This window comes from Eleginops maclovinus, chromosome 20 (genome assembly GCF_036324505.1).
Source record: "Eleginops maclovinus isolate JMC-PN-2008 ecotype Puerto Natales chromosome 20, JC_Emac_rtc_rv5, whole genome shotgun sequence".
Lineage (NCBI taxonomy): Eukaryota > Metazoa > Chordata > Actinopteri > Perciformes > Eleginopidae > Eleginops > Eleginops maclovinus.
The window spans coordinates 6,395,521-6,417,007 of NC_086368.1; the positions used below are offsets into that span (position 1 = coordinate 6,395,521).

The 21,487-nt window shown below is 38.6% G+C and overlaps 2 protein-coding genes across 2 annotated transcripts; both read right to left on the bottom strand.

The window, feature by feature from the left end:
* Window positions 1–215: 215 nt before the first annotated feature.
* appl1 (adaptor protein, phosphotyrosine interaction, PH domain and leucine zipper containing 1) lies at window positions 216–13,355 on the bottom strand. The gene is made up of 22 exons (XM_063910789.1): window positions 13,168–13,355; window positions 11,785–11,883; window positions 11,510–11,569; window positions 10,754–10,825; window positions 10,576–10,663; window positions 9,834–9,875; window positions 8,765–8,823; window positions 8,021–8,167; window positions 7,330–7,412; window positions 6,934–7,095; window positions 6,443–6,631; window positions 6,321–6,363; window positions 6,175–6,231; window positions 5,882–5,973; window positions 4,895–5,074; window positions 4,757–4,809; window positions 4,249–4,423; window positions 3,691–3,727; window positions 3,461–3,601; window positions 3,323–3,373; window positions 2,602–2,691; window positions 216–2,291 (listed from the first exon to the last, which is right to left on the bottom strand). Exons 1-22 carry the CDS (start codon window positions 13,219–13,221, stop codon window positions 2,139–2,141), a joined length of 2,127 nt encoding a protein of 708 aa, XP_063766859.1. The 5' UTR covers window positions 13,222–13,355; the 3' UTR covers window positions 216–2,138.
* Window positions 13,356–14,079: 724 nt separating this feature from the next.
* On the bottom strand, window positions 14,080–19,523 carry LOC134883339 (kelch-like protein 10). Its single transcript, XM_063911658.1, has 5 exons — window positions 19,462–19,523; window positions 17,198–17,687; window positions 15,888–16,493; window positions 15,046–15,195; window positions 14,080–14,436 (listed from the first exon to the last, which is right to left on the bottom strand). Exons 1-5 carry the CDS (start codon window positions 19,506–19,508, stop codon window positions 14,080–14,082), a joined length of 1,650 nt encoding a protein of 549 aa, XP_063767728.1. The 5' UTR covers window positions 19,509–19,523.
* Between the last annotated feature and the right edge of the window lie 1,964 nt (window positions 19,524–21,487).

A 21,487-nucleotide genomic window follows, 5' to 3' on the forward strand; every position in this document is an offset into this window, starting at 1 on the left:
ACTAAGTCAAATTTCAATATTTCATTTTTCATAAATAATTTGGTGCTCTTATTCTTAAAGATAGCTGATAACTGATAAATAAAAAATACAAAAGAAATCATTTAAAAATATGTATAAATGTATATTGTAATTATACATTTTATTATACAGTATTCATATTTTCCATATGTTAAACATGTTTGATGTGAAAACCATCATCAGATGACACAGGCGGGTGGAGTTAGTGCTTTTATTTATCACTGTAAAGCAATTTCTTAAATTGTATTATTCATTACACTGAAACCATTTTCACTAAAACATATTTACAGTTTAACATCATCATGGTGTTTTCCCGCGTCAGTAAAGTGCAACTCCACTTCAGCTGGATTTTTTCACCAGGTAATAGCAACCAAACACTCTCCCCAAAAGAAAATAACAAAAAAGAATCATCAGTAACCGTTTATTAAGCCTCCCCACAGGAGACGGTGACCTCCGACTTTAACCCCCCTGCATTTATTCTTCCTAAATGCTGATACTGAGGTTTTAACCCTCTAACCCTTATCACTGTGGATCACTCTGGATCAAAAGAAAAGGCCCCAAACAAATGACACAAACATGTTGTAAAAGCACGGATAGATAATGTGACGCCAGGAGAAACTGACTCAGCTCAGTATTTAGCAGAAAGTTTGTTAAAATGTTACATTATCTTCAACGTTTCTGAAGCGGTAAGATGTACCAGCTTATCATAAGACAAAAAAAGGATGACACCTTTTAATGTAAAGGTGTGCTTTCAGTCCACAGATCAATCTTTACGATAAAGAAAGAAGAGCAAGGCAGCTGCGGCTCTTCTGTGATACGATCATTATTCATGAGCACTACTTTCATGCAACTATTAATTCGTAAGAGGCAGATACTTTTGGAGTACAAATCTTTATATAAAGTGTGGAATATCAGATTTTCTGCAGTTTCACACCTTTGTGCCTCCAGTTCAACATGCTATTGCACATCCCATACAAACAGCGTGAGATGCTTCACAAAACATGACTAATGATATGCTTCTTTTTCTACATTAATAATTAACCAAAACTGAAACACTGAAAAGGATGAATTCTGAAACATAATATAGTAAAGGTGCATTTGACCTATTATGATAAAAGGAAAAATTAGTGCTGGAATAAAAGTGGTTGATATTTGAAAAGAGATACTTTTGTCTTCAATCATTTGTGTAAAATTGTAGAAATAGCCAAAAGCGTGATCTGCGTCCCCATACAGAGAGCTGATATGATGACTTCCAGCTCATTAAGTTGAAACATCTGGAACAAACTGGCCTGAAATTGTTGATAATTATTCTACAATTAACTTGTTATGATCGACAGTTTGTGAGTAAGTTTTATTTGGAATACAGACCGAACTGTAACAATTGTTAATAATCCTTTCAACGGAGTCATTTTAATTTTAACTATCATTTACCCAGTGACTTCCAAGCGGCACGAATTTAAAAAAGTTATTATAAATGGGTAGTCAAAACAACATTAATATGTTAAGAGGAAATCTTTGAGAGGCAACTTTAATCAAGATTTTTGTAATTTAGTTTGAAAAGCGACTAATAAAATAAACAGTGTATTTTCCACCAAATTCAGCCCAATTTTGCCAAAAAAAAACATCAATCAAAAGTTTCTCTTTAAGAAAAAAAAAAAAGTCAACTCTGCAGAATGCTTCAAAACAAACAGGAAGGCCAAAATAAGACTTCCTCTCACCCTCAGGGAAACAATGGAAACCTGACTTTTCTCTCTCACAGATCCCGGGTCATTATTTCACACACAAACCCCTTTGTCTTTGCTGTTAGCCCTTTCCTTAAAATAAAATAAATCTGGCAGGTTAAATCAATACTTGCGTCTTTTTCTTGAGAGTGAAGCCGGTATAAAAAGCTGTGTTTTTTACACACAGAAGAATAAAACATGTAAGTCTGTGACGAGTTTCCCCTCCTCTTGTAGTATGAGGGTGCGTTTAGTTTAGTCCGGCAGAGAGGGAGCGCTTGTCTTCTTACTCCCAGGCAGCCTGAGCGGGCAAGTGGTGTTCCCCTCCTCTGTTTCCTGAGCTGTTGCTTCGATATTACCACCTGGGAGTAAGCATGTTAAAAGACGCTCCGTTAGCATTCGTTAGGCTTCAGACTCCCCCTTCTTCTTCCCCTCCTCGCCAGCGTCACTGTCCTCTGATTGGCTGTTGCTGAGCACGAGGAACTGCTCGTCAGCGGCGGGCGGGTTAGTGGGGCGACTCGAGGCGGCGATCAAACGGCTCTGCTCCTCCAGATCCTGCAGGGCAAGAAATACAACTCTAGGGTTAGATATCAAGATAAAAAACACAAATCAATTCCCCAGCTTACAATATTAACATCGTCCCCATCGTCCATAGAACACAATTATTAGATTTATCTATGAAACAATCTGCAGATTAAATGATTGTTAGTTCCCCTGTGTAATAAACATAAAGAGGCCACATATAAATGACATATACATTTAATATATTTTAATGATCTTCATCTGTTTCTTTGCAAAAAAGGTGATCTAACGGGTTTTCTAATTCAGAATTCATTTTAAGTTTAAGGTCAAAGCTACAGGTCACCTTCTCGATCTGTTTCTGTTTGCTGAGCTCCTCCTGCTGTTTCTCTTTGGCCTTGTCGGTCTCCTTCCTCTTCTCCACGGCCTTGCGGTCCTGCACAACAAACACAGCAAACATTATCCATCTTCAGAACACCGCCTGAAGACACCGGCATCACACTGATGTGAGTTAGATGTCATGATTTTAGTTTTTGTGTTTATAGTTTCTTGTTTTATTTTGAAATGTATTAACTCTTTGTGTTTTGTCTGGTTTTACTTCAGACAAAAAATAAAAGTAGTGTAGTAGGACCTCTGGACCTCCACCGATAATTGCATTAATGAATTATTGGAATAAGTATCCTGTCTTTTTTTGTTTCCCCCTGATTGTCTGATTGTGCTCATCTGTTGCCCTCTCCTGTCTTGTCCCTTGTGTTCCTTGTCAGTTCGTCATCGTTCGTTCCTTGATTTCGGTTCCTGGTCCCTTGTCTGCATGTTATGGATTTTCCTTATCTGCCCTCCTGTTTCTACGTCATCCCGGTTTGTTTCTAACTTTCGGTTTGCAACTTTTGTTTTGTTTAACCTTGCCTGCACCTGCAGTTTTTGTGTTCTTTTTTTTTTTTTAACAGATGGTATTGTAATAAAGCTTTTTGTTATACTCTTATATCTGCCTCCCCTTATTTTAAACTGCGTTTGGTTCCTGCCTTCCTAACACTTCCCCTGACATGAAGTTTTAAAATCAGTCTCACCATCTCAGAGTGGAAGGCGATCTGTTTTGCCAAGCCAACGCTGTCGCAGATCTAAAAGACGTGAAGGAGGAAGCAGGTTATGGAACCGACTAAACAGTGTTGGAGAATAACAGACAGATAGAGAGACAGACGGGCGACCTTCTCCCCGTCGTTGTTGGACTCGAAGATGTAGCAGACGGCTCGGCTGTCACCCTGCCCTCCTACAGGCTGCAAAACCAGACCAAACAGCCTCTTGTTGTCCTGATGGGACGAACACTGGAGCACCGTGGAGAGAGGGAACTACAGTGAGAGAGGAGGAAGAGAAAATAGTATAAATCATGGAAATGGGCTCAACATAAATCTGAACAGAGAAACAGAGATCCTCCCACCCTGAGTCGAGTGACTTGCGTCTGAGGATCAATGAGCCTGAAACAAAAAACACACACACGTTACTGCACTATCATTGTACATGTTAGACTTCAGGGAAATAAAACATTGGCACTTAGATGGAAACATTAGCAAAAGACATAAATGGTTCCCAGAGAAAAAAATCCACTCATATGCAGATGCATTTTATATGTTATTTTAACACAAAATAAAAAAAATTGGATGCAGATTTGAACACATCTATTAATTTAGAATAGTATTTATAAATGCTGTACATTTGCTCAAATTACACCAAATTACACATTTTGAGCACCACCATAAAAATAATAATGATTTTGGTAAAAAAACTAAATGTTTAAAATGATGAACTGAAATATGTTACATTAAAAATAGAGTTGCCAGTTATTTCTTTTCATGAACAAATAGTGGGAAAAATTCCCTTTTCGTAAAAATTATCAACATTTTGGAGTAAGCATATTGTGGCTGTAATGCACCCTGCAGCCTCTAGAGGGAAAACCTAGCCTAAAAACATTAAGATACAAGAACTCAGTTTTTCATACTTGAGGCAGTCGCAGGTGACCAGCAGGTGGGACTCGGTCATCCTGAAGATGTTGTGGATGGCTCTCGCTGCCAGGATCTGCCTCATGGTCTCTGAGATGATGTCCACTGACTCAGGAGACTTCACCTCCATGGAGCCCAGGAAGCGAACGATGAAGAGCTGGTGGAGGATCGAGTCTGGACAGCAGGCAATAAAACTTTCATCACACACAAACCCATTTCAATAAAACAAAACTAAAGTAAGTGAGCTGCTTTTATCCATAGTTAACCAGACAAAAATGTACTGAAATAACTAAGTTTTCCTTAACCGAAGCATTTGTTTTATAGAACTAAAACATTGTTTTGCAACAAATCATTTTCAATTTAGACCAAGATCATTATCGAGAATATGCTGCCCGTTGAGGACTACAAGGGAATTCTAACCACCAATTGTGGTTAAAATGTACCAATAGATAAAAAATAGAGGACATTTTTTTTAATTGAATAGAATGAAGTATAGACAGATGTTACCTTCACTGTCCTCTGACGTGCTGTCCCCTGACTCTCCAAAAGGGTTACTCCTCCTGTGGACAAACACATAAAATGAGACACTAACACACCTTCAATCGGTCTGGTGCTGAGCAGAATTTATAGGCCAGTGTTACGTACCTGCTGGACTGTGCTGCCGTCTTGCTCTGTCCTGAGTTCTCCTCGGTGACAGGGGATATGATGTCGAACTGGATTGGTGTTTCCGGGGCGACCAGGGCGTCCAATGAGAGCACAGAGAGGGCCGGCGACGGCTCAGAGCCGACAGAGCTTATGCTGCTAGCTCGGCCCGCACGCCCTTTACTGGAATAAGAGATTAGTGAAATTATTGGTGGAGGTCCAGAGGTTCTACTACACTACTTTTATGATTTTGGAAGGTTAGCTGTTATCACCAGCAATAAAAAGGTAACAAACTACAGAAAGGTTGTTAACTTGACATCACCACCGCTTAGCTAAAGGTGGCTATTACTTGGCGTTATGATGTTTATCAGTCTCATTTAGACAAAACTTCTGCCGTTTTTAGTATGTAAAAGCTTAAGAAATTCACACATGGTCTCATAGAAAAAATTGTATTTGTAAAAGTGTTTTAACAACAGACAATATTTCAGGCAATAACCAAAAACACAAAAAAAAACATAGGCTTTTAGACCTGATAAAGGAAAATGCTAATTAAATGCACATTTTTGGGTTCAGCACCAGTTTGTGCTGCACTTTATATCTGGCAGCTAACAGGTTCAGAGGTTGTTGATCAACTATTGTAGTTGTTGTATGGATATGTGTTGCTTTTCTTTTTTTGTATGGATGAGTTGGGGCCAGAGAGTACCTGATAGTTCCACAAGCTGGACTCGCGTTCTGGACAGCGGGTACGACACATGGGCCACCAGCTCATACTGCGGCCCGTAAATGTGTTGCTTTTGTGTTCCTTTTCATAAGTAATAAAGACACTGGTGGCCTTTCAACATCATGTCAGACACACACACACACACACACACACACACACACACACACACACACACACACACACACACACACACACACACACACACACACACACACACACACACACACACACACACACACACACACACACACACACACACACACACACACCTGCTGGGTCTCATGCTCTCATGCCTCTGCTGGAAGGATGGCGAAGGCGTCACGGCTTCAAGAGCTGATTGGTTCACTCTGGCCGCAAGCTCCTGCCAATAGGAAGAAAGAACAGTCACCATCAAGTATCAGGTACATATAATTTATGTTATATATTTTTTAAAGAAGTTATTTTGGTACAAAGGCATACACAAATAAATAAATGTAAGTTAAAACTATAACAATATAAAATTCAAATCTACAAATTATCCTTCTAGCCATCCATTGTAAATGAGGGGATAGGACACACAGACCTCTGCATTCTCACTCAGGTAGATCCTTTTGGAGATGTTGTTGATGGTGGAGATCCACTGCAGAAGGAAGCAGCAGAGGAGACAACGTGAGTAAAAAGAAATAACAGTCAACACAGAACAGGTCTCATGACAGAGGTTTTTTTTACCTCCTGGCAGTCCCTCCTGCTCTCCGACTGCAGCGTCACAACCCTGACAGAAGAGAGACACACCTTAATACAGTCGCATTTATTCATGATGGGGCAATGTTAATAAAAGGGATCCCTCTCACTTCTTGCCATCGAAGGAAGTGACCTGAAAGCAGAAGCGGCGGTCATCACAGTCCACCGCCATGACTGAGCAGTTGTCAAGGTCTGTGACGAGCCCCCCCGCCACCTCGCCGCGGCCCTGCTGCATCAGGTTACCGCCCTGTGTGAAGAAGTACTGACGCTCCCAGGATGACGACACCAGCCCCGTCTTACTGAGAGACACACACACACACACACACACACACACACACACACACACAGAATAGCCCATTTATTCATAGAGTACTTTTTCTTTTTATAATTTATTTCATAATTGTTCTCTTGTACCAATCGTGAAACAATTATTTATATAGTTTTTTTGTTTGTGTATTTTTTTACATTATTAGTAATATTGTTATTATTTGTCTATCGCCGATTTTTGTAACATTAAATGTATTGATATATACAGCATTTAAAGCTTTTTTCTTTTTGATTACTAAGAGTAAAAGTATTAAATTATATGCATGTGTCCTACTTGCGGATGTGCAGGTAGCCCTGTTTCCTGGTCAGGTTTCTGCAGACAGGTGAGTGGGCGGGGTCAGGGTCACATGGTGCGTACAGAGGGTCACATGATTGCTCCATCTCCTGGATCGTCTCATGCATATGCCCGACCTCCTCCTCCATCTCCCGACGCACACTGCAAACACACACACACACACACACACACACACACACACACACACACACACACACACACACACACACACACACACACACACACACACACACACACACACACACACACACACACACACACACACACACACACACACACACACACACACACAATTAATTCACATGTTCACGAATTACACAACAAGTGCAATCAACCACTAAGATTCTTATTCAGAACATCCTGAAAGTTTCTTACTTCTGGACGCTGGTTCCTATTGTTCCCAGGAAGTCTACCCACTGCTGAGTGAGATTTTCTGAACCCAGCTTAAAGAAACTGATCTGGACCGGGGAAAAAAACAGACAAAGATAAATCGGCAGGTTTGGAAACAGTTCTTAAAACATCTGAACAACATCAACTCAACTCTAAGATGGTTCATTTTAATGTTTCAACACCAAATTGTTGCCTCAAGCTGGCAATGTTTTATTTGGATGTATCCAAATGCAGTGTATGTGTAATGCATCATCACTTGTTGTGTTTTGGTCGAGAGATGTAGCATGTGATGATCATGAGTTTTTCTTTAATCAATAACAAATTTCACTGTGTGTGTTGTAGGGCCAAGGAACAGGTTCGAGTCACTCTGTTAATGCTGGCAATTGTGGGCATGTGTGTGTGTTGTGTGAACGTGTGTGTGTATGTCACCGGTTCTTAAGGGGCGAATTAAAATCACCTGCGTACCTGTTATTTCTGTTCCTTATAATAGTTTTATATTAACTCCATCAGGGATGTTTTGCTGCAGGAAGGAAGGACCTGTGGTATCTCTCCGTGAGACACCGCGGGTGCAGCAGCCTGTCGCTGAATGAGCTGCACAGTGCGACAGGGTGTTCTGGAGGTGGTGGGTCTGTGTGTGTGTGTGTGTGTGATTGTGTGTAAGTGTGTGTGTTTGTACCTGTGCCTGCATGTATCCCAACAGCGGCTCCAGCAGCGCCGTCTTTTTCTTGTACTGCAGCGTGTTGAGCGAGCAGAAGTAGTGCATCATGGTCTGGTGCTGTTTCTTGCGGGAGGTGTAAATGTCCTCCACGGCCTCCGCCCGCAACTGAAACACACAGCACTTTCCTTTCAAGCCAGCATCAGGGTTATATCAAAACCATATCCTATACTTTGGTAAAAAAAAATACTCCTATTGGGAAATCTCTAGGCTCTTGCTGTGAGGCAGCTGCTGGTGTAATTACCTTATATAAAATAAAATCTACCCGCTGAATCTTCACCCTTATAAATATAGAACACTTTTTAGAGACACTACATCCTTGTCACTGCACTTGGAAGAACAAAAGCAGCTGGCTAATGGTTTCTTTAAGATCTGCAAGTAGATTTTTTCAGAAATGAAAAAAGTACAAATAAAAGTATTTTTCCTGTGCAAAATGAGTCTATATGCAATTGAATGGGTTCTTTACCAAAGTTTAAATGGAGCATTTTAATTAAGCATTTAAAAAAAAAAAAAAAAATTCAAAACTTCTTATAAACTTAACACAACTAACTATATAAACTCAAAGAGTCAGAGGTGTATTTGTATTTACTATCTTCTGAGTGAACTTCGGAGTAAACTATAAAATAAAGTAACATCTATAAGAGTATTATTTATTTGAATATTCCAATAGTTAATAATGAAGGTGATGTGAGGAGGGCTGCTTACCTTGTCGTTGTCTCTCTTCTTGGACAGACGGCTGTATCTGTTTATGGCTACATCATGATCTGCACACATAAATGAAGGGAAGACATTTAGGTGGAGCACACATCTTTCTCTTTTCACATTAACCAGTAAGTACATTTAAGATAAAGATAATTTGCCAGTTACACTTAAAAACGAGATGTTCCTTTAAGCGTAGCTAAATGTGGAGATGAGTGGAGAGTCATACAGACACACAGACCATGTGCCCATCTTGTTCTTTTAGAGTAGGTGTTACTTTGTTATTGTGATGGCAGAGATAGCGGCTGTGTGTTCTCATTTTATCTTCAGTCAAATAAGAACAGACTGCCCTCAACATAGACAAATAAAACATGTTCCAAAACAATTCTAATGTTATGATTCATTTAAGTAAATTGTGAAATAAAAAAGTTATATGTTCAAGCTTCTCTTATGTCAGAATTTGTAGGTTTTTCTATTTTTTTATTTGCAGACCTCCAATTTTGTTTTATTCCTCTTTCAACTTAGAGGTAGTTGAAATAATTAAAAGACATTAGGTTTCACTGGGGTTAGAACGTTTATAATAAATGCCGGCTATATTATAAATCGAACAAGGGTTCCTTTTATTTTCCATTCTTCTACTCCTCATTGAAAAAATACCTAGTACTTGTTTATATATTATTATAATTATATTTTCAAGGTTGCATTAGCCTCCGTAGTTGTGGAAAAATAACTAGATTTTTCAAATAAAGAAAATAAAGACACAGTTCATTTGTTAATAACAAAAAACAAATAATATGTCCTTAATCAAACGTATTGACTCTATCTGACATCTTGTCTAAAAAAATAATAATCTGTGAATCACAGCTTAAAGCCCTTATACCCCACTGAAGTTTCTTTTTTTTAATAATGATATTCATTAAGGTCATAGAGTTATGTCTGGGTTTAGGATGGTTAATTGAAAGATGACCCCCTTGGGGGTTCTGGAAATGGAAGGAAATTAACCCTATGGCAAAAATATTTAGAAAAAGATACTGAATATTAACTGTAGCTTGATGTAGAAGTATTACTAACTTACCATCACTGGATATTTGGAAGACTTCTTTCAGAGTGAGGATCTCTGGAGAGAGACAAAAAAAAACCCATAAGCACCACTGAAGAAAATTGTATATAGACAACACGGTGCTTCCAATTGTTTGGGGAAAAGGTCCTTCTGCATAAGACTTTTCTCTTTTAAACAAGAGAATGCCAACAGTGCACAAAGCCAGGCTCATAAAAAAGAGTTGTTCCCAAAGTAGTGTGGAAAAACTTACTGCCATTTATCAATCTTGATTGTTTTGATGTGAGTTGCTGAGGGTTCGAGATGTTGGCCTTCTCGCTAATATAATGGCAATAGATGGTACCCTATTGATCAAAACCTGAAAACAATCCATAGACCCTATTGAGGGGTTACATGTAGGTACCATTGTCTTTCAATTGAACACCCCCTGTAACCTCTGTGGTACCGCACGGAAGGAATTGTACAGCTACTCATGGATGAGAGGCATGTGCTTACATGTTGGTGAGGTTTGGTGAGTTAAAATATTTTTGGCCGCTTCTCTGCCAGTCAGTTCTATCAAATATCAAGATATGGTGGATATCTCTACACAATACCTCCAACACTCTGAACCTAACAACAAACATGTAGATCTATAAATTCCATTACAGGTCATAAGAAAAAAAACAGTGTAATTGTCTTTGGGGCGAAATGTCCAGTTTGTAATGTGACAAATGTGCGAAGAACAGTGGTCTCTCTCTGAGGTACTGCATGTGTTTCCTACCCTTCAGGTCTCTCTCTTTAAACTGAGTGATGGGAAACATCATGGCATCTGCAAGCTGGGTTGACAAGACAGCATGACAGGAACTCAACTACAGAGAGAAGGAGAGACCAGAAGTTGTCATATACTGGTCAGTTAAATCTTCCTGTGTGGCAGCTGGTGTGTTTGTATTTTCCCTCACCTCGTCGATCACTTTTGCAAACTGCTGTAGGGTGGAGCTCATCACCTCATCATCGCCTCCGAGAGGAAAACGCTGCAGACCACAGCAACAACATGGAAGAATGGATTAGATTGATTTTACAGTGAGGTGAAATGCATCCCTGCTGCTGCAAATGAGCATGCAACGCACAGCAGAAGAAACTGGGCATTCCTTGTCACAGAACAAGTGCCGGTTAAAGGTTGACCTGAAGTTGTCTCTATAGAAAAGGTCATCAAAACAATAACAAAGCTGTCAAAATATTGTTTTGGACCTAAGTGTCTGATATACTTATGACAGAAACCTTAACATATAAAAGTGTAGCATATAACCAGAGGGGTAATAAAGTCATACATAATTGACGAGCGTGATGGATAGTGCTATACACTTTATATTTAAGGATCCTAATCATTGTCTTCAAGCACTAAATGGTCTCAGATAAACACTTCGCCCAGCTACTTACAGTTTAGAAAAAGTAACAGTTTTCTTTTACATTTAATTGTTTTTCAATCAAAGAAGAAATATCATGCTGATTTTCAGGTTCATATTAGTATTTTGTACCTCTACTGGGATATGTTTCCATGCTTTAATGTTCAAAAAGCTCTTTACTCTTCTCATACTGCCTGTGCTGCAGCACCTCTTTTCACCCTCTGTCTGACACCAGAGTCCAGTCTGCTCATAATAGTTAGCATAAGACAGATGACTTTTGTCATGGAGTCTTTGACTGGTGATGTGGCCTACCTGTTTGTCGTACTCTTTTAGCAGTCTGGAGGTCAGGTGTGTGGCAGCACTGAGCTCGTTCTGAAAGAGAAAACAGGACAGAGTCACAGCTGGAGACACAATTTCCCAACAGCTGCTCTATCAACGTCCCTGTATGTTCTGTCTGTACCTGCAAAGCCAGTGGCAGTACACCTGTGAATCATAGAGAGAGAGTGTGTGTGTGTGTGTGTGTGTGTGTGTGTGTGTGTGTGTGTGTGTGTGTGTGTGTGTGTGTGTGTGTGTGTGTGTGTGTATACCTGTGCATCATAAATCCTCTGCATCGCCTGGTAGAGCTGAGTGCAGTAGTTGGACATCGCTGCAGTGTCCTCCTCAAACACTCCCAGCAGGGACCGAGTCTACATACAAAACAAACCAAAAAAATGCTGAAGTTAATGTTAATCATTTGACCGATCCATAAGAACTAACCCAGTTAAGGCCTCAAATGATCCTTTGTGTATCTGCCAAAATATACAAACCCGCACCTATCTATGTAAATTAACACCGATTACCTGTCTACAGCAGTTACATTTTCTGGGTGTGTCTGAAATGCAGTTTTAGATTGCCAGGTATCTGTCATCATAAATTTATAAAAGCAAAGGTGACATTTGTAATCATTTAAAAAGCGTTCTTATGGTAGAATATAACCAAATACATTTGTTCCAAGTAATTAAATTACTTTTACTGTTTATGCACTGTTAGAAATTGTAAGTTCGGCAAGAGATTTTTTAACTTAAATATGGAAAGACTGTGTGCTAAAGCAAGAGCAGAGAATTACCTTCAAAATATAGATCTGTATATATAGGCCTATTACTCATTTATACATAACCTTTTAAAACCAGGGTTACAAAGTGTTCGCAAACACAAAATAAATATGAAAAATTATACACTAATACCTTATACAGCGATAACAAGAAACACATCCAACAATCCAAACAAAGTTTTTAGATTAATTCTAAAATTGACTTTGTATCTCTTAATCTGGATGAGACGTGATAAATAGATGTATATATAAATTAAGCAAAATTGAGTTTACGTAATTATCAAAAGTGATAGTGGTGAGATGTAATATATATATTTATCTGTATTTACTGATCAAACTTTTCAGGTGGATCATAATCTGGACACACCCCCAACTAGTGATGTCACAGCAGGTGTTTACCCTGGATTTTCTGCAGGACACAACAGCACCGATTTGGGATGTTTTACCCAAATTAAAGCAGCTATAGTTTTATGCACCTTGTAATTTCAATAACATAAAGCATCAGGATGACACAGCTGCTTTATATTAATTTAGCAGTTACTGTCAACGCAAGGATGGGAAAAGTGAGCCAAGATGCTAAGGAAGTAGCCGTCTGCTACTTATAAATCCAAAGAGTAATTTTATTGTAATGCAAAATTACGTGTTGACATCTTTACGGAACCCCCCACCAGCTGATCGCTGTAGCCGCCCCGTTCTGCTCCCGAAGCACATCGGCTGTGTGTACGCCTGACAGCTCTGTCAGCTGGGCCGTTAGCAGTTAGCTTCTTGCCTGCACTTGGCATCTCTTAGCTGGTTTTGTTGGCAAACACTGAGCCTACAAAGACAGTTAGCCTAGCCGTTAGCATGCTAGCTGAAAGCCTCCAGAGAATAGAGCCGTTACCTGCGGACTATCCTCCAACGTCTCCTCTATCGGAAGCTTCTCTATCCCTGGCATGGCTGCGGTTGACGTGGTAGTAATCGGTGCAGAACACGACACAAAAGACAGAAGAAATCAGCCCCGACAACTCCCACTCAAGATTTCTTGGCTACACAAAATTTACAACACCCCAAAACAGCTCATCCCCGTTTCACAAGCCCCACCCTCTGGATGGTTTTGATTGGATAGAAAAAATATCTACTATTTTGATTGGTATCTGGTTTAAAGGGGAAACGGTGCCATTTTGGCTCTGACCAGGATCGCCCTTTTACTATAACGGTGCAAAACTTAGAACCACAATGGCAGCCGTGCTTTGTTTGTATTTATTTATTGATACAATTTGGTTATTTGAACTTTTACAGTTATCAAAGTTTTTTCTCCTGAAATCATTTGTGTTTGGATTTTATTATTGGCTATTATACATGTCAAGCACAGTTATTTACTTTTTATTAATTAGACATTTTCAAACTTAATATAATATGTAGGAAAAAGGAAAAGCAAATAACAATTATGAAGTCATGGAATGATGATTCTATCAAAGCAAGTTCGCCTAATTTAACCCTCCTATTAAAATATTTCATATAAATCCGATTAGCCATTTTTTTTTATTAATAAATGATACATTATGCATTCTGGGTCCAATCTGTGAATAAAATGTTGATCAAACTTGTTTGGCATAGGTCTTAATATTACTACACTATCAAATGTATTTTAATATACATTTATTTAAAAATTGTTGTTATATATTGTAGTACATCTGATTTGGTTATAGATATAGATAGAATACAAATAATAAATCTAATGTATAAAAACAAATGAATAACACTGTATAATGCAGATAGATTGTTTTTATTTTAAAAATGTCATGGCTAAGGTTCAGATAGATGCCCCTGGAGTGTCCTCCACATTGGGAAGCATCAGAGCACCACGAGGGAACAAGTCCTCCGCCATACTGTTGAGTCCCTGCAGTACACAGCAGCTCAGGCCACTGCGAGGCTTCTTAATGAGGGAGAAGTCATACCACATACCCGCTTCGTCATCGTAGCAGTTCACATCCGACACAGTGGAGGAGCCATTGTATCCTCCCACCAAAAATAGCTGGTCGTCCACCACCTCAATGTCAAAGTAGCTGCAAGGTCTGCGCATGGAAGGTGTGCAGCTCCATTTGTTGGTTTCAGGGTTGTAGGCCTCAACAGTGAGCAGAGAGTGTTCCATGTTCGTGGTTCCACCAACCTTGCAGAGAAAGCGTGGAATGGTCAGTAGCGTGTTCGGATAATTTCATTCAGTAAATGTCTTTATAACCCCATGAAAATGTTACACTAGATGAACAATCCCTTCATTCAAAACTTACAATTCCACTATTAATGACAACTGTAAAAAATATATCAATTGGCATGGGACTTAATGTTGTCTTTTAGATATATGGTGTATGTGATTTCCTGGATTAAAGGCTGCCTTTAGTAAAGTCAGTTAATAAATCAACAAAACTGATGCTTATTTATCAGAAATGTAATTTTGAAAATGTAGATTTTTTTGCCGAATACGGCATCAGTTTATCAGTGACACTACGTAATAGTACATGCACGTTCATCCGTTAAGGTTGCACACCTCATAAAACCTCACATTCAATGAGGTACCCTTCAATGGTACATTTACATTATAAAGACACCTTACTGGTTGGTTTATTTTTTGGTTTGTTATTAAGAAGTGGATTTATGATCACTGGATGTTCAACAGGTCTAATCAGTTCCAACAGCACCAAAAAGGTGTATTAAAAATATTTTTGCACATCTCTAGCGGTGCCACTCAGACAACCAAAGAATATTACTGCCTCAAACTTACTGCATAGATGCGGTTTCTGTAGGCAGCGACCCCCAGGCCGCTGCGGCTGATCTTCATGGAAGAGATCTTGGTCCACTGGTTGATATCTGGGTCGTAGCATTCAGCCGTGGAGACATCGCGATTCCCGTTGTTACCCCCACAAACATATACCTGCAGACAGGCTTGAGAAGGTTACATTTAATATGTATTCCACTACAGTTACTGTCAAAATGAATGTGTAAGTAAAACGTTTTACCTTGCTATGGTCAGTAAAGACCATTAAGCCATTAAATGCAGAATGTAGAAAAATCAGTTGGTTGAGTGTTTGTCTGTCATCAGGGTTTAAAGAAACTACTGGGCCTGATTTTGCTAAAACTTGGTGTATGGGTGTGGCATGCAATAAGGAAGAACACTTTAGTTTGGGGGTTGGAACTTGGAATCAAAACACAATGATAATATTTTTTCACTTTTATCAACATTTCAGGACCGTCTAGGAGATCTGCAATCTCCAAGTATCCTGACAGTTCCAACTAACTGACTTTATAAAGCAATATCTATCTGAATTCTGTTTACAGAAGTCAACTAGTTAACTACGGGTCATACTAGACCAAGTGAGGATACTTTATTGCAGCAAACACTCTTCAGTACATTGAACTAAACAAGCATTCCTATATCAATCTACAGGTTCTTATCAGGGCAAGTCAACACATTTCAACCCACCTCTATAACATAAATAATTCGGCTAGCATGGATATTATTTCAGATTTAATAATGAAGTGAAAACAATGTGCAAATGTATTCTGAATATCAGGATTAATTGGCAATGTACCTTGCAGGTCATTGCTAGTTTCTGCTTCACCCACCTTGCCATTTAGAGTCGTGGCGCCGGCCCCACCCCTCCTTGAGTTCATCTGTGCCACCATGGTCCAGCGGTCAGTCTCAGGCCTGTAGCACTCAACACTGTTAAAGCAAGTCACTCCATTGTAGCCTCCAATAGCGTAAATGCACTCGTTCTGCTCAACAACACAGACATAGCCACGGCAGTAGTTCATGGGGGCCACCTGGTGCCACGTGCGAGTCACAATGTCAAACTTTTTCACATTATTCAGGTAAACATGATTGTAGATGCCTCCGATTAAGTACACAAAGTTGTTGAGGAATGCAGCACCGTGGTAAGCACGACGAATCTGACCATCGCTGATAGTGGTCCAGCAGTCAGCGCGGGCATCGTACGCCTCGAGTTCGGTGGCGTGAACACCGTCTTCTTCGCCTCCGGTGACCAGTAAGATGGTAGAGGGCAGGCGGGGACGGCTCAGAGGGCTTTTGTAGATGGATGTTGAGTGTCGAGTATAATCCAGAGACACTTTCAGTGCCTCATCCAGCATGGGGAAACATTTGCTGCTCTTCTTCACCACATCATTTTCCATCACATTTTGGAGGTAATGAAAGTTCATCAAGCCTAGCCGCACCTGGACACATAAGAGAACAGCAGTTAGAAACGGTCCATTAGGATATCAATCTGATGTCAATGGGCGTCTTTAACCAATCGAAGAAATTTCATTTTTAAACACATTTTTATTAGGGATTTGTTCTTGGGTACTGACAAAAAGTGCAAGAACATTTGAGTGTAGCCTTCGGTTATGGAGTTTTCATCATTATATAGTTGAATACTTTCATAGGATTTAAATTACAACAATATTTTTTATCTTTAACTATATTTTTAATTATATTTTCTAAGCAAACTGTCAAAGAATGAACTTTTTTGTATTTCTTTTTATAGTATTAGATAGTTGAAGTTTATTTATATTAGTATTGTTTTTTATTGTTTTAAATGCATATTTAGATATATTTAATGCATTATGTTGATTAAATCCGTGTGTGTAGGCCTATACTGTAAGTTAAGGTGCAAGAGTGTTTTAAGGGGAAAACAAACAGAAAACATAAGGAGAGAAGAATAAAAGAATGACTGAATAAAAGAAAGAAATACAAAGATAAAATAAATAAATAGATAAATAATGGAGTGCAGGAAAAATGGAGCTAATAATAAATGCCTTTGTTGTTGTTTTTTGCACTTCCTTTCCTTTTCTTTCCTTTACAGAATTGTGGGATGTTTTTGTAAAAATGAAACACTTGCCGTGTCAATCTGACAACATCTAGATTATTGTTTAGTTACCTTAGACAGCAGCTCAAAGATGTGACCACTTCTCTGGTCTGGCTGGTGGTTGATCCAGCTGAGGATAGCCTCAAACACTGTGCTCTCCTCGCTCACATTGAGGTGGTCGCTTTCAATGATGGTGGTCAGCTGCTGCATAGAGAGATCCACAAGCTCCTCGGAGACAGATACTATCTCCTTAAAGCTGTGCAGGATGTAGTGGAATACTTTTTTCCTATCTTCCGGCATGTAATAGAAACTCATCAGCCTCCAGATGCCGATGCAGTTCCCCGGGCACAGCTGGTCCTCCAGGAAGAACCAGCAGCTCTGAAACAACCCCGTCACAAAGAGCTGGTCTGCAGCTGCCAAAAGCTCCTCCACGTTATCCTCTGTCACGAGAGTAGAGTTGGTGTAGGCATAGTCGATGATGAGGCGCATCATCTCAAGCGACACCCCAGGGATGAAGATCTTCTGCTTTTTGGTGGTCGCCAAGGGTTTGGTAAGGAGAACACTGTGTAGATTAAGGTTTAGAGATTCAGGGTTTTAGAAAAAAAGGACAATACGTAACATAATTTGTGGACCTTTGTGACAATCTGTTGCAGACCTGTTCTGCGTAGAATCATGGCTTATCTGGAGTCGATTACTGATCATCAACCCATGCATTTCAACTGCAACTTGGCCAATAAAATCTTTCGTTGCCATGTCTATATAGCACTTTAATAGGGTTTTGCTTATCTGGAGCTGATTTACTCACAGGAATCTTGCTATTCTGAGTTTGTATCCTCGTTGTTGAGTGCACTTGAGTGGATTAGTATCAGCTTAATGAAATGTAATGTAGTGTAATGATCATTCATCTTCTTGTTCCAACTAAATCATGTCAAATAATTTTCAAGATAAAACATCAGCTCATGATGATCAGCTGTAATAGAGTATTTTATTCATAGTAATGCTGAATCCTGACAATTTTCTTCTAAGGCCAAATGTTTCAGTTAAATATACAATATCTATGGATTTGAATATCAGTGACCTGTTGACCTTTCCCAGCAACTCTCTCCACTTAGACTGTGCAAACTTGACAGAATATGTGTGTGAGTGATAGCGGGAATGATTTTCAGCTGCAAAATAAATCTGGAGGCCCTGCTTACAGCCCAGATTTTCCTTAACTTTCTTACATTTTTTTCTTATCTTTTTTCTATTTTGTGAATGAGCAGATTTATTTACCCCCACAGGCATCTAAATCATTGTGTCATTCTAGTGAAAAGCATAAAAATATGAGAACCATTGTTCTAAAAAACACATCTGCTCATTAAGAACAGGGACTTAAAAGATGGCAGTTCATAAAAGAAATGGGCTCTTTAAATGTTATCACATACTAGTACTGAGGCAACGAAATGCAGCTTAGCATCTAAGTGCAAAAAGCAGTAAAAAGTGCAAGGTTATGCATTTTATTGTTTATTTGTTTATTGAGAACAAATCAATGCCCCACATTACAGCATTTATAGATTAGGCTAATTTGCAATACTGGTCTCTATGGGCCTTTAAGCTAGATAAAACTCAACAACAAATACACAAGAAAGTACATAACACAAACCCAACAATTGGTAGGTACATTAAAACATAAAATTAAACAACAAAATACATAAAGAACTATGCAAGACACAAACTAATACAACAAACACCAGATGAAAATGACAGATAAAATGACGGGTTCCTCTTTAAAAAATCTTTCACTTTGAGTTTAAAAAGGTACTAAATTGAATAATCAGTAATATATAGAATAAATATACAATTAGTATGAATATGATAAGATTGATATAGTAAAGGCAAGGCAAGTGTATTTACATAGCACCTTTTAACACAAGGCCATTCAAAGTGCTTTACTAAATGACAGACATTAAGAGCATGAAGAAATAGTGCAGCGGAGACACATTATAAAACAATTAACATAAAACAAGCTAATACATGAATAAAAGTTACAGTATACAAAGGTGTACTATTTACAGTAGTGGCTGCTACTTCAACACTTTCATATGTTCACTTATGATTATAATGCTGCTTTGTATTTTCCTTAGATGTGTACTAATTTGATGTCGCTGTGTTATTACTGCTTGGGTCTTTATTCAATGTTTTTGTCAAATAATTTAGTTTTTTGCCTCTTTGTTGCCTTTTAATTTTAGATGCAGTAATACACACACTGTGATCATTTTGAAGTTTTTTATCTGTTCACAGACTTGCTTATAGTATTTGATTTAACAGCCTTTTCTCTGCTGAGATTTACTACTCACCGAAAGTACGAGCTGCAGCCACAGAGGATGACCTTATGAGCGTGCATCTTGACTTTGCCCACTTGTATTTCCAGGTCACAAAGTTCCCTCTTCACACGCATTTCAGTTAGGACTGCAAATGCCATGTCACGCACCCTTTTCTCCGCCTCACTCCTGTGAGGGTTGAATGCATCGGTAGCTTGTCCTGGTGTACTCAGTTTTTTGGAAAACATTTTTGCTCTCTACTCTGTAGGTCCTCAGGAAAGTATGTCTGGATATTTTTATTTTCCTCAGTGTTGGTAAAGTGTCAGAACTCATACAAAACGTCTCACTATGACAACAAAGAGTTTGAAACTGATGGAACTGTCACTCTAGAAACAGCTCATTTGCATGATTCAAACAGGCAAAAAATGCAAAACCGGTGATAAATACAAACACATACATAATGCTTCTTTATCAGTTCCACAATAAGTACAAAAGTATAATAGATAAGTTAAAAAACAAAGTATATTGGACAGAATTCAAATATCTGCACATGTGAATTAAAACATATTACACAGGAAATTATCCATGCACATGATTGTTGATATATACCTTGAATGAATCAATTGGCAGACAACTAATTACTGTGATAAATACAAATAGAAAAAAAGGAGGCTTGTCCTTACTAGCATCAAGATAAGATTTTACACATACATATATATTAATATCTCAAAAATAAAACTGAAGAAAAAGATTTTTGCAGGGAGGTAAAGTGATCACAGGATGATAAAAGTAGTACAGTAATAACAAGTATTAAAATGAGCAAATTCTACAAGACTGTATGTCTGTTAATCGAGTTTCTATTGTCAAATGTATTGTGAGGGAAAATCCTTTCTTATATTGCTCTATGTCTCTCCAGGAAAAGGGATCAGTTAGAGAAGAGTTGTAACTAACTGTTACCACAAGAGGGCGTGCAGTGCAGCTATGAATACACAGTAAACACTATGCAGCGCTCGATCCAAATGTGTCCAAAATCTAGCAAACCAATGGGCGAATTCACACATTGCTACTTTGTCATTGCAATGCAACAAAAAAGACGAACACAAATTGTTAGAGTAATATGTTTCTACTTCTACTTTAGCAGAATATCACAGTTAAAGAAGAACATCATAATTCAGTAGGTCTTTGTGTTTTTTGTTTCGACCACAATTATGTTAGACACACCTTTATGCAAGTATTATTATTTTTTTAGCAATAAAAACACAATGTCTTTCCCCACTGCAGTGTTTACACACATTACACACAGGGAGGATATACATGCACAAGCAAGGATGATATACATGCACAAACAACCACACACATGCAGGAGAGGTGGCAGAGCAGGGAGGCTGCCAGGTACCCGGCGCCAGCGAGCAGTTTCAGGGTTTTGGTGCCTTGCTCAAGGGAAAGATGTGGAATAAAAACAAGTGCAATATTTGCCAATGAAATGGAAGTTCTCGAATTCAAAATACGTCATCATTGGTAAAGTGTACTGGGGTAAATGTACTTTGTTACTTTTAAACAGCTGATTAAATCCAAATGTATTAACTCCAGTTAATTAAAATTAGCTTCAAGTTGCCAACTGCAACATCAAAGTGATTAACACATGAATGTATCAATCACTTTAATAGAAAAATATAAAGTATTCTGCAATGGGCAGAAAGAGTGCTTTTGCTTTGTAACTTTTAGAATATTTTGATATGCATTACTTTCATACTTTTACGAAATACATTTTTTAAAAGGACTTGAAGCATTTTTACATTGTAGTAGGTTTCCTTAGTTTTATTTAAATACAGAAAAATATATATATAATCAAGCAAAGTAGGATACAATTAACAAATAAAAAGTAGTACTTAAGTAAGTAGTTACCTTCACAGTCTTAAACCAAAGCTGGTTCTCACCAAAGCAGTGAACACAGACGCACGCGCGCACGCACGCACGCACACACACACACACACACACACACACACACACACACACACACACACACACACACACACACACACACACACACTCCTACCTTCTC